This window comes from Oreochromis aureus, linkage group 17 (assembly GCF_013358895.1).
Source record: "Oreochromis aureus strain Israel breed Guangdong linkage group 17, ZZ_aureus, whole genome shotgun sequence".
NCBI classification, from domain to species: Eukaryota; Metazoa; Chordata; class Actinopteri; order Cichliformes; family Cichlidae; genus Oreochromis; species Oreochromis aureus.
The window spans coordinates 38,062,151-38,088,717 of record NC_052958.1 but is presented as its reverse complement, the minus strand read 5'-3'; the positions used below and the strand labels follow the sequence as shown (position 1 = coordinate 38,088,717).

At 41.8% G+C, this 26,567-nt stretch overlaps 1 protein-coding gene across 2 annotated transcripts in view; it reads left to right on the top strand.

The window, feature by feature from the left end:
* Positions 1-26,567, top strand: part of scube1 (signal peptide, CUB domain, EGF-like 1) — a 144,213-nt gene that overhangs the window by 37,859 nt on the left and 79,787 nt on the right. For both annotated transcript variants that reach the window (XM_031734808.2, XM_031734807.2), the window contains exon 4: positions 872-1,006. In XM_031734808.2, coding sequence (XP_031590668.1) covers positions 872-1,006 — 135 coding nt within the window. The remainder of the gene's footprint in view (positions 1-871; positions 1,007-26,567) is intronic.

Below are 26,567 nucleotides of genomic sequence, written 5' to 3'. Positions count from 1 at the left end.
TTTAAAGCAAGGTTCACTAATAAGAGTCTAATTTAGTCTACCTAAAGTCCAGAACTGTCACCCGCTAAAATTTGACGTATTATAACAGAAAAAATGTTCCATATTTGATCCCCTCAGTCTCCCAACATGTACAACATCGCCTCTAGTCGGTCTGTCCTTCCTTTTCAATAGTGTGCCTGTGTTTGTGTAACCTGTCTGCACTGTCCGTTAAGTCAACTTCACCACCTCAGACTAAACACAATGCAAAGTCTCTCTCTCTCTCTCTCTCTCTCTCTCTCTCTCTCTCTCTCTCACACACACACACACACACACACACACACACACACACACACACACACACACACACACACAGGGGTGGCCCTGTTTGATCCCTCTTAAAGTCAGTCAAGGGTGTTACGTGTTTCCAGTTCACTTCAGGCCCATCAACATGCCCCATTGGAAATTTACTGGCCTTTCATCAGCACAGTCGGGCCCTATAAACACACTCGTGCACCACCAGTGTGCACTAACACACATATAGACGCACGCACGCAATGCAGACACTCACACCAACACACCCCTGTCACCCCCTTTTACAGTGCCTGGAGTTTGGTTGAGCCGCCCGCTGTGCCAGGGTCGGCCCTTAGGACAGCGTGCCTGCCCTTTCTCCCAGTCTGTGTGTGCACGCGTGTGTGTGCGTGTGGCCCTCGCATTCCTGACTCTGGTGTCATCCGTCTCATCAGACATTTCCCGGCACATAAACTCTCACTGACACATGTTTATTTATGAAGTCTAATGGGCTGTTATTCCAGCACGCTGCCGTGGCCGACTTTATCTTGCTCACTTCCCTTTATGTCTCTCTCTCTCTCTCTGTATCTCTCCATCCAAACAGATGTGGATGAGTGTCTGGACAACAACGGTGGATGCCAGCAAGTGTGTGTTAACACCATGGGGAGCTATGAGTGTATGTGCACAGAGGGCTTCTTCCTCAGTGACAACCAGCATACCTGCATCCACCGCTCTGACGGTAAGACATCAGTGGAGAAAGAGTTCACTGTGGACCGCACACAAAACACTTTCTTTGTTGCTGTGAGGCAACAAGTCTAATTCATATGATGGTTCATTGGTTTTGAATCTTGACTTCTGAAGCATATGGCCCAACTAGCAGCATCAAATTATTTGTTCTAAGACAATAACTGTAACTGACCAGTGATGTCATAGATTTGCAGTTTGAGCAAAACATCTGAAAAAACGAAACGTGATAGTGCTCGTGATAGTGGGACAACTAATATAAGTGTGAATATGTGGAATAAAATTCATTGTAAAATTCCAGAATTTACATTCTCTATCACGGATAATTATGATGATGATGACCTTTTTGCTAATGTCATGAGCACCATACCAAGTGTTGATAAGGAGGATAAAAATAGCTCATAATCATGATGTGAAGCTTTTCCCAGTCAGTCCAGATGGGAATATAATTTTGAGGTGTCAAAATACAACCCAAAACTTTATGGATCTGGAAAAAGAATTGCCATGTAGGCATGAAGATGTAGACAGGCAAACAAACTCTGTGTTTAATTGTTCCTCCAATTCAATTCAATTCAATTCAGTTTTGTTTATACAGCACCAAATCACAACAACAGTCGCCTCAAGGTGCTTAATATTGTAAGGTAGACCCTACAATAATACATACAGAGAAAAAACCCAACAATCATATGACCGCCTACTTTGGCGACAGTGGGAAGGAAAAACTCCCTTTTAACAGGAAGAAACCTCCGGCAGAACCAGGCTCAGGGAGGGGCGGGGCCATCTGCTGTGATTGGTTGGGGTGAGAGAAGGAAGACAGGATAAAGACATGCTGTGGAAGAGGGACAGAGATTAAGAATAAGTGTGATTCAGTGCAGAGAGGTCTATTAACACATAGTGAGTGAAGAAGAAGAAGAAATCCCCCAGCAGCCTACACCTATTGCAGCATAACTAAGGGAGGATTCAGGGTCACCTGGTCCAGCCCTAACTATATGCTTTAGCAAAAAGGAAAGTTTGAAGCCTAATCTTGAAAGTAGAGATAAGCTGTGTCCCAAAACGTCGGCTGCATCCTCCGGAGGCCGCATTTGAAGGCCGATTACGTCACAGCCCGGCGACGAAGGCTGTCCCAATTCGTCGACTCCTTCAAATGCAGCCGACAAATGCGTCCTTCATTTTCCCGAATTTGAAGGATGGGTTGGGTGTGTCCTTCGTGGCCCACCATATCCCAGAATTCATAGCGCGGTCCAGCCAAATTTCAGCTGCCAACAATGGCGGCCGCTACTAAGTTTTAAAATTAGTCTTATTAATCTTTCTGGGTCAGAAAATAAACTTTTAACATATTTTCAGGCGAGAAAGTGGCGGTGTAAATTTCAAATATCTGCTTGGTTTATCAAGACATCGCATATTTGCAAAAGTGCGCCGACGTTTTCGGAGACGTCTGTTACCCACCCGCTCGATAGCAAACCGGGGGATTCAATGGTCGCTCGAGCCGGCGAGAGCAGCGGACTCCCGGCTTCATTGTTTTCAGACCCCCGCTCTTTCGCTACTCAGGTTAAACATGATATATAAGTTACTCGGATAACTTAAAAATGTAATTGTTTGCCTTATTTCGGTGTTTTATTTGTTCGTGAGTAAATTGGGTTGGCTGAGATCAAAGTTATTAGATTATTAGATTAAATAAAACTTTATTAATCCATCGGGTGGGTTCCTCCGGGATTTTCACACAGCTGAATAAACGTCAAAAAGAAAACTGATTAAACAGAAGTGTGAGACGGTCGAGAATTTACGCCAGTGTCTTGTTATATTTTGGATAGTAAGGAGCAGACGGCCGAGTTTATTAAACTCCACCGACACAAATGACGCAAATCTGAAGGCTAGACCGTCCCATTTCACAGCCTCGCCCACGTAGACCGCGAAGGCCGGGTCCTCCGAAGGATGCAGCCGACGTTTTGGGACACAGCTATAGTGTCTGTCTCCCGAATCCAAACTGGAAGCTGGTTCCACAGAAGAGGGGCCTGGGAAGGTAGACAGAACATGTTGAATTCAGTAAGACAGTCACAGGAGCCCATAGCCATCCTAGCCTTGGTTGATGAAGAAAATACAACCACTGAATACACTGAATACAAATACAACCACAACAATGTATGCCACCTTGCAGGAGATCTACATCAATGCTGAGAATAAAAAACCCCATCTGCACATCATAAAACCTATTGTTCAGGCATTTACACACCAGATGTGTAAAATCTGTGAATTGTGTGCATTAAAAATATTTTGATAAGATAAGATAACCTTTATTAGTCCCACACGTGGGAAATTTGTTTTGTCACAGCAGGAAGTGGACAGTGCAAAAGTTATATAGCAAAATTAGAATACAATAAGAATAAAATACAGTACACAACTGTACAGAATAAAATAAAATAAAATAAAATAAAATAAAATACTATATACAGTAGAATAAATAGAATAAAATATACAATAGGATAAAAATAGAATACAAATGCTTTATACAACTGAGTAAAAAATACAACTTTTTCAGAAAAAGAGTATTGCACTTAGTGTTATTGCACATGTGTGTGTTAGATCAGTTGAAGTCTTTGTTGTGGAGTCTGACAGCAGTGGGGAGGAAAGACCTGCGAAGTCTCTCCGTCCCACACCGTGGGTGCCGCAGCCACTGAAGGAGCTGCTCAGTGCTGTCACAGTCTCCTGCATGGGGTGGGAGATGTTGTCCATCAGGGATGACAGCTTAGCCACCATTCTCCTGTCACTCACCACCTCCACTGGGTCCAGAGGGCATCCTAGAACAGAGCTGGCCCTTCGGATCAGCCTGTTCAGTCTCTCCCTGTCCCCAGCAGAGATGCTGCCGCCCCAGCAGACCACACCATAGAAGATGGCTGAGGCCACCACAGAGTCATAGAAGGTCTTCAGGAGTGGGCCCTCTACTCCAAACGACCTGAGTCTCCGCAGCAGGTACAGCCTGCTCTGCCCTTTCCTGTAGAGGGCGTCTGAGTTATGAGTCCAGTCCAGTTTGTTGTTCAGATGAACACCAAGGTACCTGTAGCTGTCCACAGCCTCAATGTCCATACCTTGGATGTTCAGTGGTTGCAGTGGAGGATGTTTGTGCCTGCGGAAGTCTACCACCAGCTCCTTGGTTTTACTGGCGTTGATCTGGAGGTAGTTCAGCTGGCACCAGTCCACAAAGTCCTGAGTCAGTCCTCTGTACTCCTCGTCGTCCCCATCAGTGATGAGGCCGACTATTGCAGAGTCATCAGAGAACTTCTGCAGGAAGCACTGGGTGGAGTTGTGGGAGAAGTCTGCAGTGTAGATGGTGAAGAGGAACAGAGCCAGAACCGTTCCCTGTGGGGCCCCCGTACTGCAGATGACCCTGTCTGACACACAGCCCTGAGTCCTCACATACTGTGGTCGGTCGGTGAGGTAGTCCAGTATCCATGCTGTGAGGTGATGGTCCACTCCTGAGTTCTCCAGCTTGTCCTTCAGGACTGTGGGAAGAATAGTGTTGAAGGCACTGGAGAAATCAAAGAACATGATTCTCACAGTGCTCCCAGCGGTCTCCAGGTGAGCGAGGGAACGATGTAGGAGGTGAATGACGGCATTATCCGCTCCAATGCCAGGCTGGTAGGCAAACTGAAGTGGGTCCAGTGATGAGCTCACCAGGTGCCGAAGCTGAGCCAGGACCAGCCGCTCCAGGGTCTTCATCAGGTGGGATGTCAGAGCCACCGGCCTGTAGCTGTTGAGGTCCTTGGGGCATGAAGTCTTTGGCACTGGTACAACACAGGAGGTTTTCCAGAGCTGTGGGACTCTTCCCAGCCTCAGGCTCAGGTTGAAGAGGTGCTCGATCACCCCAAACAGTTGGTCCGCGCAGGACCTGACGACCCTCGAGCTGATGCCATCTGGGCCCGCTGCCTTCTTGGCTTTAATCCTCCTCAGTTCCCTCCTAACCTGGGTGGTTGAGAGAGAGAGAGAGAGAGAGAGGGAGAGAGAGTCAACTAAATTGAGTCACCTGAGCAGCCGTCCACACTGACCATGTAGTGTGATTAGTTTTTCTGATCCTAATCAACAGATCTGACCAAGTGCACACATGACTCAACGTGGACCCCAGTAATGAATATACAAATTGTAGAATAATACATTTTTACCTCAGACACATTGCTAGATGCTGGTCTGTGTCTGAAGTGATTTCTCTGCTTCCACAGAGGCAAAACTCTGTAGTTAAAAAGCTACAACAGCCCCAGTAACATCCTAAGATATGTAAGAAATATGCCATGATGCAGCTTCAATTCCTGAATCAAACCTTGAAATTCTCCCTGTTGCTACCTTCTTGTGAGTTTTGGATGAAGTCAGGATTCCTTTTCTTGTTTGGAAACATCAGTACCAGCTCACTATGGCTTCATATTGACTTAATTTTCTTCACACTGCGTTCTTTGAGGAGATATTTTTCACAAAAACACGTTCGGTTTGTACATGACAAGTTCAGATCCGGAAAATTATGAATTTTGTGTCGCTTTCACAATGTGATTAGGGTGTAACGACCTTTACTCTACACTGCTGTACAAAGTATTTGCTCTTTGTCACACATGTTTCAGATCATTAAGAAATTTTAAATATTAGACAAAGATAACCAGAGGAGACACAACTTTCAGTTTTTAATAAATTATTTTATTTATTAAGGGAAAAATCCATCCAAGCTTACCTGGCCCTGTGTGAAAAAGTATTTGCCCCCTAAACCTTATAACTGGTTTACCACCCTTAGCAGCATCTCTAGCAATATCTTGCATTCAGTCTTTCACAGCGCTGTGGAGAAACTTTGCCCCACTCTTCTTTTCAGAAGTATTTTAATTCAACCACACTGGAGGGCATTCATGTATAAGCAGAGTGTAAAACTGATTGGGTTGCAGTTTTAAACAGGACCATACCCCTCCCGATCAACTACTGATGCTCCCGGTGCCAGACATCCACAATCCGCCAAACACTGTGTGCAGGCTGCAGTAGAATGCAAGCTGCCGGGAGGTATGCAGTCGGCCGGAGAGCACAGTGGACTGCAAGAAACACAGTTAAACTGGGACATATGAAAAGTTCAGTGCATCCTAGAAAAAGTTTAGTTTTACAGCTCAGAGTCCTAGAAAGAGATTTCAGGAGAACCACACTTCTCTCACCTTGGGAGTAGCAGGGAGGCCAGCAAGGTGTCCTTTCTGTTCATTTGTGTGGAGAAGGCGGGTTCTTGTCTGTGCCCACAAATGTGAGAGGCTGGTAAACTAAGGGCACTTTGAATGGAGAGAGACCTGTTGCAGATGAGGTAAGTGACTTATGCGCATATTCAGTCCGTCCATCCAGTACTTGAGCCAACACAGCATAGGTCTGCCTTCCACTCTTGGTTTAATCTTTCTGTTTGTCTGTTAGTCTTTTGATGAAATCCGGAACTCAGGTTAACCTTGGCTCCTAGAGGTGAACGGAAAACCTTCCATAACTGGGATATGAAACGGGTTGTTGGTCTGACACAATCTCCAAAGGAATGCCATTGAGCCTGAAAACATGCCCAAGATGGAGATTAAACGTTTCAGTAGCACGAGTTTGATAATTTAGAGAAAGAACGATGAAATGTCTTGATTTGGAGAATCTATGCACCACAGTGCATAGAAGGCCTGTGACAAGGATCCAGCTTAATCTCCCTGGATTATCCTCCCCACTGTGTATAAGCATGCAAGAAAGCTCTCTGGCTTAAGATCATCTCTTTCTGGTGAAAACTCATGGGAAGGGGCATCAGGCTTTATATTCCTTGACCCTGGATGATAAGAAATGGAGCAGTTAAACAACCAAAGAGCAGAGACCAACATCTCTGAATTCTGCCTTTGGTGTTCTTCACATAAGTCAAGTTCCTATGGTTAGTCCATATTACAAAATGTTGCCTGGCCCCCTCTAAGTCCTCTGAAAACATAACCTAGAAAAGTTACTGAGGGTGTGTGAAACACATAGAGGCGGATCTCAGTTAATTGCTGCAGCATACTTAATACAGAGATGTTCAGAAAGTCTCTGAGGACATCAGTTACCAGGACATGAAACATGTTGGGGGAGTGTTTCGTTAGACCAACAAGCACCACCAGGTATTAAAGTAATCCAGCGGTGTGTTGAATTCCACTTGTCCCCTTCTGGGATTCTGTCTAAATGGTGGGCACTTCTGAGCTCAACTTTGTAAAGATGGAGAGGCTTGAAAGCAGAACTGTTTACTGGCAGTGGGTATTTATTTTTGTTACAGTGATCTAAGACCACGGAAGTCCATAAATGGCCTGAGAGCCTTATCTTTTTTGTCCACAAAGAACAACCCTACGCCCACTAGAGCTGGTAAATGGACTGGTTCTTATACAGCGCTTTTCTACTCTCCTGGAGTACTCAAAGCGCTTTATACAACATGCCGCATTCACCCCATACACACCCATTCACACAAGAACTATTATCTATACGGTGAGTGCTTTCTAACTATCATTCATACATAGTCGGGGTTAGTATCTTAGTATCGGGGTTAGGCAAACAAACTGGAGGAGCCAAGGATCGAACCACCAACCTTCCGATCAGCAGCTGACCTGCTCTACCTCCTGAGCTACAGATGGGCCTGATTATACCTGCAGCCAGCGACTCATGAATATACTTCTCAATCGTCTCCCTTTCACGCCGCAACAGATTGCAAAGTCAGCTGGGCAGATCCTAACAGAAGGAAAGGGGCAAATACTTTTTCACTGCACTGTACATCACAGAAATGAAAATGGCAGTTTCGCTATTGAAATGATGGTATAACCAATAATGATGCTCAAATGGGAAACATGAAATGTTCCTGGAAAAAACAGATTTTATCTTTTGATTTTGACGCTTAATGTGAGTTAATACAATTCAATATAAGGCCTCAAGGGCTTTATATTTTAAGGTAAAGACCCTAATACAGAGAAAAACCCAATAAGCAGATGATCAAGACGACAAAGGGAAGAAAAAACTCCCAGGAAGAAACCTCCGGAAGAACTGGGCTCATGGAGGGAGAGCCAGTGCCCTCCCTGACAGAACAAAAGACATGCTGTGGAAGAGAGCCAGAAATCAATAATAACTAATGAAATGCAAAGTGGCATATAAATATCCAGGTAAGGAAAACCCCAAAAATTGATTCTCTTTATCTGGGCGTAGCATTTTCAGTGAGAGAAACATTTCATCACTCATCCAACTGACTTCTTCAGTCTCAGCTGACTGCAGGTTTCCTCAACCCTTTGTAAACAATACATTTGCACAATGACTGAAACTAGCAGCACTGGCGAACAGTGGCCTGTAGGTTGAAGAAGTCACGTAGATGAGTGATGAAACGTTTCTCCCACTGAAAACAAGTCCAGATGAACAGAATCAACTTTCTGGGGCATAACTAAGAGAGATTTCATGTTCACCTGACCCAACAAACAGTCACTATATATATAAACTACAGGGTGGGTCATTTATATGGATACACCGTAATAAAATGGGAATGGTTGGCGATATTAAAGTCCTGTTGTGGCACATTAGTATATGTGAGGGGGCAAACTCCTCAAGATGGGTGGTGACCATGGTGGCCATTTAGAAGTCGGCCATCTTGGATACAACTTTTGTTTTTTCAATAGGAAGAGGGCCATGTGACACATCAAACTTATTGGTAATGTCACAAGAAAAACAATGGTGTGCTTGGTTTCAACGTAACTTTATTCTTTCATGAGTTATTTACAAGTTTCTCTTTGTTCACAGCCATTGAGATGTCGAAGAGGTTAACACGTGAGGAGCGGATCGAAATCGTGCAGATATCTAGTGAACGCAGTAACCGGGTCATTGCAGCAGATTTCAATGCAAGACAAAAAGGAACGTTTAAGTCTAATCTAAAAAGAAAAGGGTGTCTTTCTTTTGAATTCAAACTGGGAGCTGGTTCCACAGAAAAGTGTCCTGAAAGGTGAAGACTCTACCTTTTTACTTTTAAATATCCCAGGAAGCACTAGTAAACCAGCAGACTGAGAGCAGAGTGCTCTGTTGGGCTTATACGGTATTATGAGGTCTTTAAGATAACATGGTGCCTGATTATTCAAGACCTTGTGTGTGTGTGAGGACAAGGACTTTAAATTTAACAGGGATCCAGTGAAGTGAAGCCAGTACAGGATAGCTATGCTCTCTCTCTTTGTGGTCCCTGTCTGTACTCTCTCTCTAGCGTGTTGGTTTAAAGGCTTTTCAGTGAGATTTTAGGACAGTCTGATAATAATGAACGGGAATTTATAAGAATTTAGCAAGTCTGATTCCATTATCAGTATTACTTATTGAGTCGATTCTCTTATTATTTGCTCAAAATAATATGTAATGTATTACATATTATTGTCCTGCTAGGCACTAAGGTGTAGCAGGACAAGCTCAGAGATGAGTCCACTGTCAGAGGCCATAAGAAAATCATCTGTAACCTTCACTGTGATGAGCTCTGAAACCTGACTGGAACTCTGCAAATAAACCATTCCTCTGCAGTGATGCAATAACGTCACAGCTTAAATTTGTGTTTTAGTCCTGAAAATGTTGTGTTTTTTGTTCTTACGAGCTCTTCTGCCTGCTCAACAAAGCCTGGAAAACATAAGGCGCGTTAAAGAGAGCCACATCCACCGTAATGTACTTCAAGACATTACACCTTCGGTCAGGATTAACTAAAGAAATGCTGTGAATGTTTGGGAAGTTTTTATTTTTGTTTTTGGTAACACAAACTTGTGAAGGAGATCCTTTGTATTTATCATATAAATATTTAGTAAGGGCCACAGTCGGCCATTTAACAGTTAGTGTTTCTTTGCTGTTACTTGGCTGTTTGCAGTGAGTCAGAATCAGTGAATGAATAACAGTTAGCACACTGTTTTGGGTCGTCATTCCAAATGTTTAGAGCCGAGCCATCATATTTGTGGTGCTCAGTAGTCGTTTTTTGATGTAGAGTAGAATTTAATGTGGAGCATTAGAAGGAAATGGGAGGCAAAGTGTCCAATATCATGCCTTTTTGCAATTTTTTAGATTCTTCTTCCCAGTTTTTAAGTCCATCACAAAAATAAAAGCAAAAAACACACAAAAAAAATTAGGTAAAGACCACAGAAGATTAAATTTGTATATGTAGTCAGCAGCGCACACAAATGAGGCTGTGTAGGTTAATTTACTAAGCCTACTAAGGCTACGTTCACACTGCAGGTCTTAATGCTCAATTCCGATTTTTTGATCAAATCCGATTTTTTTTGTCTGCTTGTTCACACTACAAATAAAATGCGACAGCAAACCCGCTCTAGTGTGAACGCTCAAAGCGGCCCGCATGCGCAAAAGAAGACGTCACACACAACGCGCTCTGTTTAGACCCAAAGCAAACAATATTGTTTGACTGATTGCCCTTAATATAGAGACTTCGGACTTTACGTTTCCCAATTTTTGCTTTAAGTTATTTTGTTATTTACATAATAATGTAAATAACCTAATAATGATGCTTATTGCTGTTTTAGAGGAGCGGTGCTTCAAAGGATAGTTGCAGATTTCTGTCAGAATCTGCAGATTATACAGTACAAATAAAATGTTCACGTTGTCTTCCCAACAGTTTCACTGACATCTACACGGGATGGCCAGGAAGCCTTCACGATGTCTTCTCCGGCGCTGATAATTGGCGTCTGTCAGTGACGTAAAAGACGGATTTAATGCGACATGACCGTTCAAACAGCAGTCGCTTTCTAAAACATCGGATATGTATCGGATTCAGTACCACATACGAAAGTGACCCAGGTCGGATTTGAAAATATCGGATTTGTGCCGTTCACACTGTCATACCATGATCGGATATGGGTCGCATAGGGTCAAAAAAATCGGTTTTGATGCGCTTTCGCCTGCAGTGTGAACGTAGCCTATGTGCTGACTGTGCAAGAGATCATTTTCTTTCACTTCAATAAACACTTGTTGCAATATCACAGAGCAGAAAAAATGACAGAATTGTCTGTTTATAACACGAAATGTAGTCAGCTGCATGAAGAGGACATGAGATTTTCTCTGACACCATTAAATAAAACCTAATATAAAGTCAAAGGTCTTCACTTGTATGCTGAACCCAAAACTGTAATCTGGAATTCTTTCACACTGTGTTTTAGTAATGCTGTGTGTTATTTGTCAGAAGGTCGTCACTCATACAAGACTGACCAGAGAGGATCATGTATATTTTAAATATAACTTTCTACCGGACCGAGTTGAACATTGTGTAGAATGTTCTATGTACACCCTCTGAGGATGATGTGCAGTACCTCTAACATAACGCAAAGCAAATGTCGCTGTCGCACTGTTCATAAAGTGCTATGTTTGTATATTTTCTGGGGGGGGGGCCTATGGTGGATGTGTAAAGATTTCCCTCTGAGGGAGCTGCTAATGAAGACTTAGAGCCCTGGTTGATCCCTGCAATTAACTTTAGTGATAAAAGTGAGGATGTTCTACAACCTCTGGATCCAGGAATCCAGACCCAGCTTGGCTACCCTCACTTGGTTTTCCCAAGGCAGCTCTCCAGAACACCTTAGAGCTCTCTCTTCAATTGCGTTCCAGTCACGGCAGCGTTGGAGGTAGTTTGTAAGAGATTACAGGATGACCCCAACCTCAGCAACAGGACCACTCTCAGCACCAACTAAGTGTGTTTGCTTTTGGAACTGTGTCTTAATTCCACCTATTTCACATACAAGGGTCAGTTCTACAGGCAGAAACATGGGTGTGCCATGGGTTCCCCAGTTTCAGCCATCGTGGCCAATTTGTACATGGAAGAAGTGGAAAAGAGGGCTTTGTTGTCCTACCCTGGAACACCACCAAGTCACTGGTTCAGATATGTGGATGACACCTGGGTGAAAATCAAATCTCAGGATGTACCACAATTCACGGATCACATTAACTCGGTGGACCGACACATCAAATTCACCAGGGAGGATATAAAAATTGGCAGGTTAGCCTTCGTAGACTGTGAGATTTCCATCAGTAATGGGGGACATCTAAAAGCTGATGTGTACTGTAAACCAACGCACACTGATCAGTATTTAACCTCCTAGGTCCTGGCGTCCACATATGTGGACATCACATTTTGGGTTATTTAGACCAAAATACTCAATTTTGCTCTACATGGGCCTGATATCCACCTACAAGGACATTATACTGCTACTGTTCTATCAAAATTTTAAATGAATATCCTCATATGTGGCTCTCATTTTTCTTAAAAACAAAAATAAGGTAAAAAAAATAAATCTAATTCTTTGTTTTTACATTCATCGGGCCCCAATATGCCCAAATATCAAAGAGAAATTAAAAATGCATGTGGTGGAAGAGTTCGGGTCTTAGGAGGTTAAGGTTTGACTCTCATCATCCACTGGAGCACAAACTGGGTGTCATCAGGACGCTACAACACAGAGCGAACACCATCCCCACTGACACAGCGGCCAGGGAGGCAGAAGAAGATCACATCAAGAAGGCCCTGAGTAAATGTGGTTATCCCAGCTGGACTGTTGTCAAAGCTGGGAAGGCACCTAAAGAAAGCTCCAGCCGATCCAGGAGAGACGGACAACTGCTGACTAAGTGAAAACCCATACTGATCCCGTATGTATCAGGAGTATCGGAGCAGTTGAGACACATTTTTTCTAAACACCGGGTCTCTGTGGCTTTTAAACCCCAAAACACGCTGTGCCAAAAACTGGTCCACCCCAAGGTCCCCCGACACAAACAGAGTAACATAGTGTACGCTGTTAAGTGCCAGGATTGCCAGGATTTATACATCGGGGAAACCAAACCTCTGGCGAAGCGGATGGCACAACACAGCAGAGCTTCCTCGTCAGGCCAGGACTCTGCAGTTTATTTACATCTACAGGCCAGTGGACACTCTTTCAATGATGAGGATGTACACATCCTGGACAGGGAGGAACGCTGGTTTGAGCGCGGAGTCAAGGAGGCCATTTACGTGAAAAGGGAAAGACCACCTCTGAATCGAGGAGGGGGCCTAAGGGTACATCTGTCACCATCTTACAATGCTGTGATTGCAGCCATTCCCCAACTCTCTGTGAATGGTACTCATGGCCATTGATCAGTGTTCTTTGATCAGTGGGTTTTGGTCAGTGATTGTTGATCAATGGTCATGAGAATTTGCATATTAATGATTAAGGAACTGACCTCACAGCCCATTGTTCCTTCAGTGGGCTGGTTTCAGTCATTATGCAAATGTACTGTTTATAAGGTTTGGGGAAACCTGCAGTCAGCTGAGACTGAAGAAGTCACTTGGATGAGTGACGAAACGTTTCTCCCACAAAACGCTACGTCCAGATGAACAGATTCAACTTTTGGAGGCACATTTCTTTATGCTTTCCTTCCAAGGAGTCAGACTTTCTTATCATTTTTAAAATGGTCTTGAGTAATCAGATTGATGACCTATCTATGGTGCACCTGCCTCTCACGCTATGACAGGTACTATAGGCTCCAAAATAAGTTAAAGAAAATGGATGGAGCTTCATCAGGCTTTCTGAAGCTCTTTCAGATTTACTTCAAATAAACTTAGCAAGCTTCCAGAATGTTTTTTTATGCTCAAAGGACTTTAGGGAACTTGAAGTTCTGGAAGTAGACTGTAAAATTATGACATAATTTTGACAACAATTCGCTACAATGTAGGCACCTACAGAGCTCCGTTTTGAGTTACTTTTGGCTAACAAGCCAAAATAAGTTAATGCTGAGACATATAAAAAAGAAAATGAATTTGGTTTGTGTTTGCATGTTTGACTTGATTTATTTTTTCAGTTAGTTCATTTTTACAGTGTTCAGTTTGCATGGTTCTTATTCAAATGTAACCAATAACAGCTTAATGTGGTAGCACATTCTCACTTTCTGCTTCTTCCTCCTCCTGTTTGCTACAAGATTGGGCAGGGACAAGAGACTGTGTGGTCTCCTGCCCCTCACCAATCTATACATGGAAACCACATTTGTGCAAAAATGGGTATAATTCCTATGACTGCTGCAGATTATAAGGAAAGATTTTATGGATTAAAGGCACAAAATCACAGCAACAATTGCCTCAAAGTGACTATAAGAGAAAGCCCCAACAATCAGTTGGTTAACAAAAAGTGAGGTTTGTATCTGTGGCACATTCTCTCTTTATTCTCCTCCTGTTTGCTGGTTTGCTATAAGATCGGGCAGGACAAGAGACGCCAAAAAACAAAACAAAAAACTAGTTTAAGAATATGTGAAAAGCTGAAAGGTGCATTTTGTTGTGTTAAATTATTGTGAAAAGTAACAAGCACAATGACTTAGTAGAATCTGTATTGGTATTGACGATACTGGCCCTGTATTTTCTTGGTATTGGATCGATACCAACATTTGTAGCATCGCACAGCATTAGTTATATTGTCTTTGGTATAGTGCAATGGTTAACATCCCAGAGAACACCAATCCCTCAGGCTGTCAGTGCAACAAATATCAGTCATTTAGCAAGATGCTCTCCTGATGTTTGCTGCTATCACAGTTATATTTGTACATTTGAATTTACTTTTCAAATAGTGTTCACTACTATTCTGAATTAATTATTTACATCCTCACTGTGAACACAGAGATAAGACAGAAAAGAGGAAGTCTTGTGAGAGGTCATTATATACTGATCAAATATCTTCATGCATGTGAGCTAAAAGCAAGGCCAGGCTGCAGGACATGAACCATGAACTCAGTCAGCAGTAATATGCATTAACCTACATAATTTCACATTTTAAAGGCACTAGAATGCTGTTCCAGATTGTTCTTCCCCACTTTTACCGATGCCTGTTTACATCCTTACCATTTTCTATTGTCCATCCATCCGTCCATCCATCCATCTATTCCTGTCCCCTTATCCTTTTCAGGGTCGCGGGGGGACTGGAGCCTATCCCAGCTGTCTTAGGGCGAGAGAGCGAGTACACCCTGGACAGGTGGCCAGTCCGTTGCAGGGCTAACACATAGACACAGACAACCATTTGCACCGTATTTTTTTTCTATTGTAACTAAAGTAATTTAAAGTAACGGAATGTAAAGTGATTTTAGCCGTTGTAGATTATAAATACCTATGTAAGCACCCATAGCGAGAGCACTGACATGATGCCTCTGACTTTCACACTTAGGCCAGATATGGAACGCGTGACATTTGATGCCAGCTGCAGTTCTTTAAATCCTTTGAAACTTCTATCCTGCTGTCGCGACCCATTCAATCTGTCACATTTAATACATCCACTCAATGTGTGGTGGCAAGGACCACTGAAGGACCAGTGATCCTGACACGGACAGGGGTTGCTTTCTCTTCTCGTTCTATAAATGCAATCAATGGGCCTATGAATGGGCACAGTGTTGCAATCAGGTTCAAAGACACATGAGAAGACAGTCATCTGTCTTCTATTCAGTGACACATAGAGGGGACACTGGGAGAAAGTGCTGAAGGGTGAGTTAGAGGAGAGAAAAGTGAGGTAAAAGGAAAAGGCAGAGATAGACTGGGCTCTCTGTGCTGTCCCTCTGTAGCCTGAGTGGTCACAGTGTTGGTGTGGTCAGGGTGAAGGCATGTACGAGCTAGTATCAGGATGTTAGAGGATTCTCTGTTGAGATGTTCGGAGAGAGATCCACAAATAGATGTGTGTTTGCTCACTGGAAACACCATAAAATGTATGCTAACGTCTGTCTTTCTTGCTCTCTCCACATCTTACAAAAGGGGAAACCGATTCAGGTGACAGCTAGGGACACTTCCTCTTATTTATTTCTGTATAATGTAGCCGACTGTGTTTTATCAACTATCCACAGCGCAGATTATCATGTATTTGAAAAACTAAATGGGATATACTACTGATCCATTTCATTTATTTAATCCATACATTTATGCTACCACTAAAGTATGTTAACACTAAATTTCATTGAAGCTTTTAGGAATCCACCTTAATAGAGAAACAGCACCTTCTCAGTCGGTCCCAGAATACTTCTGGTCTTCCTGTCTGTCCACCCTGTCCTCTGTGCTGTGTAGATTGTGTAATCCCTGCTGCTGTCAGGGGGATCTTCATGGTAAACAACCAGTGAAGATGCTTGTGGTATATTTCTGCTGCCCTGCTCTTGCTGGCTGTCTCAAGCCTTTAACCGCCACTGCACCGCCCCACCGCCCCATCCAGAGCTCCTCAATCAAGCGCTTGTCTCCTGAACCTCTCACTGGACAGGAATAGCAGCAGCATCCCAATATCCCGCAGGAATCTCCCTGCACATTTCCAAGCCCACCTTCCCTAATCCTGTATCTTCTCCTTCTTCCTGTTCTTTATGTAATCTGTACAAGTTCTGCAGATTACACAAAGAACGCAGCTTTCTATATCTCATACTGTTTCATGGACACATTGCTCAGTACGTGTACATGTAGCACATTAGTGAACATATCAGAGAATCCATTTGTTTTCTCAAATGATGCTGTGATGACACAGATTTCATTTTCTACTTCAGTATATGTCAGAAGATGCTGAACAGCATTTATTTCAGAGCTTTAATGAAAAAAATCACATGTATATAAAAGACAGGGTCCTGCTTGGGCCCTTTGTGCCACTTAAGATGTCTAACAGTTCCACCAAACAGGCATTCTTCTTCTAAGCTTCACACATGGTTTCACTTAAATAACTAATAACTAAATTATATAGTATTTGTAAAATAATATTTTATAAATAAATCGGTGATTGGCAAAAGTCCTCAAATGAAAACAGATTCATGGAGCAGAACTTTCATTTTCTTCTTTTCCTTTCCTGTTAGTCATCTAATAGCCTCTTAGTTATGTGGTGACTCTTTGGAGGGTGTCCAACCACTAGTTTGGAAACCACTGCAGAAAATTATCTATTCCTAAAGTAGGTAAAACTAATTAAAAGCAACTGAGCCCCTCAAAAAACCAGTACTCTGTAACTAGAACGATAAAAATGTACCTTTATGTGGTGCAGTGCAATATATAACTTCTTTAAGCTCTGGTATTTTCGGTATATTATGTTGGTGATAATTTGTAGTTCACCTGACGGTAAATGCTGAGTCAGATTATCTGCATCAAAATGTATTTAGTAGAGTGTACGGAAACATATTATATGGGTTTGTGATGTGTTTAAAGATTTGTGAAGACCAGTAGAAAAGAACAGTTCACCCTCATAACGATCCGTACTGTATGACCAGCGTGAGTATGAGCAGCAATGTTTCACACCAGATTATTAATTAAACAAAGATCTAGACAGAGTGAGAATCTCCAACCTTCCAGTTATTTCAGAAAGTCTTGAAAGTAAGGAGTTCATCACAGTACAGAAACAGCACGATGGAAGGTTAGTAATGACCTTCTTATGGACTCTGACAGTGGACTCATCTCAGACCTCCGTGCAGCATTTGATGCTGCTGATCACAACGTTTTACTGCAGAGATTAGAACACACTGTAGGTATTAAAAGTTTGAATCATTTCTAATAGACTCTAGAGACAAACCATTAGACATACAACTGTTTGGTGTTTGTAAAAGCAGAGGAGTCTGTGTGAGAGAAGGAGAGACGCTGTGTGTTAGGTTGTTGCTTTGCATATGGTAAGTGTCAGCTCGCGGCTCATTTCTTTCTTCCTGAGACTCGACTGGGGGATAATAAAGCCTAGCAACAATTGTTTGTTCCATTATGGTGTGTTTTCCACTCTGTTGTGCTTCATAGCTCTGTCTGAAGCACATCCAGACGAGAACCAAAACTCTGGCCTGCGAGCTCCCAATTTTGAGTTGGGAAGTAGCCCTCCCAGCAAATGTTCCCGATCTGTCATGACGTGAGAGAGCTATGACAGCATGAGTCAGGTATGGCTCAAAGGCCCAACGGTGACATGCGTGTTGAACAGAGAGGCTATTTTCCATTTTGGGGAGGTCTGGGGATTTCGAAAATGGGAGATCTGGATTGTCAACTGGGGCTTTGGGTTACCTGCTGACTTCAGGCTGACGTTTGTGCCATCAGTTATTTAGTCATTATTTAATTAAACCAGTGAAAGTCTCATTTTACTGTCTGTGACCCTGACTTTTTATGATTTGCAGCAGCAGTGCAGAGGTTGATTAGTTGCAGTGTAGTATTACAGAATAAATTGATGCTTCTGAGCTGACTGAGGTCTTCTCTTTGTCTGATTTATTTATTGTGCCTTTTGGACAATGTGGCCTCAGCCAAAACACAGTGAAAACAATATGCTTGTAAATTCTTCTCGGAGCTCAACACCAAAATTCCTGGCAAAGTTGGACTTGGCAGCAAGTTGGGAATTTTAAACACCATTTCATGCGGACGCCTTGGTCGGCTGAATCTCTGTGAACTGTGGAACCCAATGACTTGAGGATTTTCAATATTGGACCGTGGGTAAGAAAAACAGAAAGAAAGAATCACGATGCTGATTGTTAGTTATTAAGATACATTTTAACGATTCTGCGTCTGAGTGTTTCCATTCAGTTTGAAAGAACATGAAGTCAGTTTTCAGCCTCACAGTTGTGCGGGAGCTGTCCTGTCCTTTTGGAAACCCCTGCAATCTTATGAACTTTAGATAAGATTAGATTGGAATAGATAGAACTTGGAATAGATAGAACTTAGATAGGCGACCGTGGCTCAGGGGGTTGGGAAGCGTATCTGCAACCAGAAGGTCGCCGGTTCGATCCCCGGGCTCTCTGTCCTGGTCGTTGTGTCCTTGGGCAAGACACTTTACCCTACCGCCTACTGGTGATGGCCAGAGGGGCCGATGGCGCGATATGGCAGCCTCGCCTCTGTCAGTCTGCCCCAGGGCAGCTGTGGCTACAACAGTAGCTGCCTCCACCAGTGTGTGAATGAATAGTGGCATTGTAAAGTGCTTTGGGTGCCTTGAAAAGTGCTATATGAAATCCAATCCATTATTTATTAATCCCTGGGGTGGGTTCCTCTGGGAAATTCAGTAACAGTGGTACTGAATCTGCAACCATGTTAAAACCACCTGCTTAATATTGTTAGTTTGTGGTTAGCCTAAACACCTTTGATGCCTCAGTGCATGGACTCCGTGTTTTCCTGTAGGTCTCTTTGAGTGCTCATGACCTCCATGCCTGGTCGAACACCTTTGGTAGACACTGGTCATTGTGTACTAGGTTAACCCCACAATGTCTTCTGTTATAGAGATGCTGTATCAACAAGCCCAGTGTTGGGATTGTTGGTAATGTATTACTCATTACGTTTCTTAGAAGTAATCTGCTACATTACTCATTAGATTACTTTCTCATTACTCTGTAAAGTGACCTGAAATGCATTGTCACCTAATTACCAGTTAACAATATAAACCTATAGGGTACAGTCTCACACGTCAACACAAATCCCTAATAAAGATGATGATGATCTTCCTTTTAGTTTTTTAGGTATGGACACCAGGAATGGGAATTGATATGAATTAAGCAATTCTGATTCCATTATCGATGTCACTTATCAGTTCCATTTGGACTCTAAGCACAATATCAAACACATTATATCAATGCAAATTAATTGTGTGATGTGTGGTCACGTGTTTTTGTGTTAGAGGCATTTCGCCTTTTTGTTGTGATCAGTGTTGGGGTTGTTACTCAAAAAAGTAATGTTTTACACATATTACACACAACTCTTCTTAATAATAAGGGAGTATGTTACTTAATTACTCCGAGGGGAAAGTAATTTTTTATACTACTCAAAATGCACTGTCTCCTAATTATGAGTTAACAATATAAACCTATAGGGTACCGTCTGACACACCAACACAACTTCCTGTCCTAATGACAACAGACATGCGATCATTTTCTTAGTATTTAGGTATGACCACAAAGCCCACCTTTGTAATGGAAGCAAGGACATGTTTGTAAGTGTAATGTAACTACTACATTTACAGTATCTTGTTACATTAATGGTTTGTAAGTGTCCTTTGTTTGCTGATGCTTTTTACCCCCCACCTGTAAAAGGCTGATGGGGTGTTGTCGTCACCCTGCAGGTGAGCAGCCAAGATTGTGAATGTGACTCGAGAACAAAGCCTCATAGAACTTTTAAATCGATACCGTAGGTGTATCTACTCAAAATCTCAGACAACTTTGAATCTCAGTGATCTTGAACTTAAGGTTAGAGGTCATAGCTCAAGTTTTCAAAAAATCTTGTGAATGGGATAACTCAAGTCAGATGTCACAGAGGTGTATCTGCTTCTGGCCGCCAGCAGTATTTTTAGCATTTTGAATTGAAGCTGACATTTCTGTAGTGTGGTTACATCTATAACCAGATGGCAAAAAGGAGAGTCAGAGCAGGCACTTGGCAATGGTGGAGAGGAAAAACTCCCTTTTAACAGGACAAGGCCTTTGGCAGAACCAAGCAAGGATGGGGTTAATGCAAAAGAGCATAGAGAGACTATGAAAAACAACAAGGACAAAATAGGCAAACGTTAGTTATCTTTGGTTAATGAGTAAATAAACTTACCGGTATTATTAAAATGATTTTTTCCTTCTTATTCCTGTCATCAATTCACACTTTTAGGCACAAGTAACTTTTTCAAATGCAGGATTTTAAACAGCTCAACAAAGACAAACAAAATGTTTCTGTGTGGTTTGGTACATAATCTGTCTTTCTAGCTAAAGGTGGACAGGCCGTATGTTAGAAACAATGTATGATAAGGAGGACAGGTGACTCTGACAGGTGACTATACTGGATGGGTGCAGACTGGGGTGTCCACAGTCATTGCTATATTAGGACCTGATAGTAGCAAAGAGAGATGTTGTATAATAATTATGTTGGTGTCAAACATCTAAGAGATTTGTCTGAAAAAAAAGTTCATTTAGATAATGGTTCAAAATTACGGGTTCAATGGGACTGATGAGTAAGAGGAGATGATTCTAGAAGGACTTTGGTTGGACTCATCTATTTGAATTTATATGGGTTGGAAAGCAGCCATAATATCTATGTAACATGTGCTTATATACTGTAGAATATCTTTGGCTACATCAACAAAGAGCAGTAAACCTCAGAGCCAGTAGCAGCACAGGTCAGTGGACCACAGTCTGTCCACCATGAAAACAAATAAACTGAAGCTCACAGTAGAAATTCTTATGTGACTTTTTTCTAAGTGAGTCATTTCTCGTGGTGCATTGCTCTACTGGAACGTAGCGTTCCCCCACCTGTACATCCTGCTTTAAGCCCAGGATATAAATACATGGAGTTAAAAGAGTGGAATGGAGGAGAGGAAGTCCTCAGGCACCCCGAGCCTATAGCAGCATAACTAACTAATCGAGTTAGGGAATTATTTGAAATAATATAGATAATCCATATATATATATATATATATATATATATATATATATATATATATATATATATATATATATATATATATATATGTCAAGAGAGAGAAGGAAAGAGAGCAGTGGGAGCAGGGAGTGGGGGAGGTGTGTATGTTTGGGTAGAAAAAGAGAAAAATAAACAGTGAGAAAAACATAGTGGATTGGAGCAGCAGTGTTTATTTGGAGCTGTGCGAGGAGAGGAAGCATACTGTGGCTAAGGTTGTTGCACAACAGTCACACACACACACACACACACACACACACACACACACACACACACACACACACACACACACACACACACACACACACATTTATCCATGCACAAAAACTCACACAGTGACTCGCACACATAGCCACATACACATCCTCTTCATGACAGAGGAATTCTCAGTTTAAACAAACCATAGCAGGAAATTGGAGGTACAGAGAGCTTTTAAATGACAGGCTTGGGCCACGTGGGAACCTTAAGTACAGGGAACTCTGTGTACCTGGCTGTTATCATCATATCATCAATTGAAAGCTAAGCTAACCGAAAGCTAGAAAAGAAAAATAATGTTATTATTATGTTAATATTGACAGCTTTACTGTAAATGATTGTTAGTTTGACAATTAGAAATCTGATACTTGTTTTTATAGTGTTTAATGTGTTGATGCAAAAGCCCCTAAAATAGAATCAATGACTGCAGTGACTCAACTGAGACTGAGATAAAAGAAAAAAGGGCAGATTGATAAACTGGATGTTTAAGCTTACATTCAGTGTCCTTGTGAAATGTTCCTAAAAGGATACTGAATAATTATTTTTATGTCATGAAAAGTGTGAGAATAGGCTACTGGATACTTTCCAGCAGTCAATAATGGACTACGGGTCAGGCTTGCTGTTAAGGGCAGCATTTATTTTGTATTAGAGTTGATGATGCTCGCGAGTCCCACTTGTGCACTTTCACCTCTGTATACAAGCTTTATAATGGCTAGAGTTTGGAAGGCCTATCACGCCTACAAGCATCAACAATGAGATTAGACTGATTGCAGTGTCGATTATCAGAGGTGGCAAAAGTACACACATTCATTACTTAAGTACACATAAAAGTGAAAAAGTACAGCCTCTGAAATGTATTCAAAAGAGGAACAATGTATGCAAAGCCAGCTGAGCCTCATACTATATTAATCTGATAATAATATAATAACATATATTAATATAACATATATTTTTTTACTTCCCCTCCAAACCTAACAGAAGAATGAGTGCAGTCAGTGGGACTCCTAAGATAGTTTGAGTGGGTAAAAGGATCCCAACATGTGCTGCTGTTGCTTTGAGGTTTACTGCTCTTTGTGGATTTACTCAAGTGAATACAACAAGATGCAGCCCATACCTGTAAATGAATACTCAAGATCAGTACAGGTACCTAAAATTTTTACTGAAGTACAGTAACAAAGTATTTCTACTTTGCTACTTTCCACACTTGAAAATATTTGAAGTTTGTTACTACCTACCTAGATTACTGCCAGAAATGTTGGAAACTCTGAAGCTATGAAAGGATTTCATGCATTTCATGCGATCGTGGCTCAAGAGTTGGCAGTTCGTCTTGTAATCGGAAGGTTGCAGGTTCGAGCCCCGGCTCGGACAGTCTCGGTCGTTGTGTCCTTGGGCAAGACACTTCACCTACCGCCTACTGGTGATGGCCAGAGGGGCCGATGGCGCGATATGGCAGCCTCGCTTCTGTCAGTCTGCCCCAGGGCAGCTGTGGCTACAACTGTAGCTGCCTCCACCAGTGTGTGAATGTGAGAGTGAATGAATAGTGGAATTGTAAAGCGCTATATAAATGCAATCCATTATTATTTCTCTGCTGTCCATAAAGATAAGACTGAGTGTATGAATGCTTGCTCCTTGTCATGGTTTATTGGCATATTTGATAAAGCTGAACCATCTTGTTTTGTGTGTTTTCCCTGCGTGATGAGCCAAACTGCAGCACTTGCGGCTTTGGATATCCCACATTAAAGAACCGGACCTAAAATGGTCTATGTTTATCCTTTGTATTAATTTTCCTGGTCAGTATAAGTAAAAAAAAAAACCTCGATGTTTGCATCTGGCTTTGGATGCTGTGAGTTTCTGAGTATGTTAAATGTTGCCAGGCATGTGTCTCGATTCTGTTTTAACACTTGAAAGAGTAATGAGTAATGCTTTCCTCCCCAAACCCTCTTCTTTCATTTTATAAATACTTTGTTTAAATATTATTCCAGCTTGTGATTTTTAACCTTTTTAACCTAATGCAAATTCTAATAACTGAGTAATCCCTCTGTTTGTCTTTCTCTCAGGGGTAAATATAACTTATTTACATGAGAGCGGAAGGTCGAATTCCCATTTTTTCTCCCTGTTCTGGCTGTATTTTTAGCTCAGAGTTTGTCTTTGGTAGGTGGAAATGTTTAATACGAGGGCGTGGAGGTGAGCTGGTGAGCAGCCACTGCACAGTAGCAAACACAGGAAACACGGGGAGAGGACTTTATGGGAAATGAGACACATGCACACACACCACACATATATATATGCACATGAAGTAAACGTCTTCGACTCTCATCAGTTCTCAGCTTTGCACACGTGTTTTGTGGTTAAACTATTTCAGTTAACAGTTACTATGTGAATCAAACGGTTCCCTGTTGTCTCTCTCTAACATTAGCAGCTGGACTCTGTTAACATAACACACTAAACTCTGCCTTGCTTTTGTTTCTGGCTGCCATGTAAGCATTGCTGCTTTGACACTATAGCTGTTGCTCAGAGGGCACGAGCACTGCTTGTGTGTTTAAGGAGCATGCTTGTGGTTTGCAGGTTGTACCTCATTAACTACACATTAAGTGTACTTAACATAACTGCTGACCATTTTTCAAAGAACTCCATCAGTTTTTAGATATAGTCCAAGCTCAAGGCAGTCCAGTTCACTTCAGTACACCGTGAAAGACAACTTGCAGGGACTTGCTTCAGACAGGTGATTAATCACAGTGAACGTTCAGGTGCTTTTAGTCTCTTGACAAAGTTGGGTTATTTTGCAGCACTGACATGTAGTTTAGGCGCTTACAGAGTGTAATCACTCGCGTCCATTTTGTATATTATCTGCTTTGAATCCACTAGCTACTCATGTGCTGTGATTTTTGGCAAATGACTCTTGAATCCAAACACCTCTCATGTAATGGGATGTTTTTTTAATCACTTATTTATAGTTTTGAATCAGAGTGTTAGTTTTGAAGTAAAGACACTACAGGTGAGGGATGGATAGGAAGGAGAAATAGGAAGTGAACCAAAAAATAGTTCTGTTGATCCATCCGTTACTCAGCTGACATTATATGTTTCTTGGCTCTTTCACCCTATTGCCAAATAGACATTATAGATCATGTCAGGCTTCTTAAGTCGGCATATCATAAAAAGCAGCAAACCAATTTTAGATGTGACTTTTATATTCATTTGGAAACAATGTTATCCGATGTGCAAAAGTCTGTAACCAGCCAACAAGCAGGTTATCTGAAGTGTGGTTGCAGGTGTGCCCATGGGTGTAGGTGTGTCATGTATAAAGAATAAAGCCTTGCTCTCACAGAAAATGATTAAGTTGTTGCCCAACACTTTGTAGCAGGCTTGGTTGCCACTCAAGTCAGACATCCTGCTGTTTAAATCCCTGCGAGTTTCTTTACACCATGTGTCCCTTGGTATCAGGACCTGCATCCAGCAGCAGCTAAATTATACACCAACAGATAATAGTCACAGTTCTACATCCTTTTTACTTTTGTTTTTGTACTTACAAAAACTGCTTCATTAGATTTATATAGTGGTCTGGACTAAGATTTGTCAAGATATGCAATGTCTGTGAAGGGCTGCTCACAGACATTGGCACGTGACATGTTGCCCCAGTCGTGTGATTCAAAGCGGAGTTTGTTTAACTTGATACATTGTGTGGATGGAATGGAGTGTAATGGAAAGAATAATTAGCAAAGTCTCTGTCCCACAGCCATAGAGACTGGTAACCAGTTAGCAAAAACATTAGTATGCCCAGACTGGTTGGGAGTGTTAGTGGCTGTGAAACTGAGTGCTAAAGCCACAGTCATGCAGGCCTGGTCTGTTCACCAGCCCTGCATGACTGTGGCTTTAGCAGTTGGTGAGTAGTTGCGTGTTGTTGCTAAGTTAAACTGATGACGATTAGCTATGTGGTGCTGCACAGAAAAACCTATTGCGATTGCTTTGGTTGCTAGCAGACTGTCGCAGCTGCCCGTAGTGTGCAGTGAAGATGCAGACTAGTTTACAAACACTTACAATTACTTGCTAAGCTGTAGTGAAACTGTGAGGAGTGTGATGCAAAGTCATGGTTGTGCCTTTTGAAATAGGTTGGTTTCAGCAGTAAGGGATCACTTTTACTTTGAAGGTGAATGTTACGGTTTCACAACCGCGTGGTGGTTTGTTAGTGAGTGCCTACATTTTCCATGCAAACTACAGGCGACTGTGGTAATCTGCTAGTGACCAAAGCCAAGGTGGTTTTTAATGCAGCATCCTGTTTGTGACTGATGTTATGAAATATAATGTTTTAGATTTGTAGAAAAATTGTTCAAATTAAATGAACAAAACAGTTTATATAAACATGTGTTGGATAAAGGAGACCTTCATCTTGACTGAAGCAATATAGCTAATTTCGGAGAGCTCCTGTACTGATAGAGAACAACAATATTACAATTAAATGCCTTTAAACACTGTTTATTTGAAAGTAACAATTTTTAAATCCTTTTTCTCGGCAGCTTTAAAGTCTTTAAAAACTTTTAATAGCACGTGTCATAGTGGTTGCATTTCTGTAAACAAAGACCACATTTCCCTTTTGTTATTTGCCGCCTCTCTGTATTATTTTTCTGGGTGTGTTACTTTTCTTTTTGGCTTAATTTATGTGGAAGATAAAAACAATATTTCCATTCCACATTTCAGAACAATTTATCTGCACTTTATCTTAGTGAATTAATTCAGCTGCTTTCTAAGTTTTACTTCATTGACCACAATGTAATAATAATGACAATACAGCATCATAGCTTGATGTAATGCTTGTTGAAGTAATTATGCTCATAACTCAAAACCAAAGTTAGTATTTAAATCTGCATTCCTGATATGCTGATATGTCTTAGGTTAGAGCCAGATGAAGGAAAGAAAGCAAAATAAACTCTGTGTGTGTGTGTGTGTGTGTGTGTGTGTGTGTGTGTGT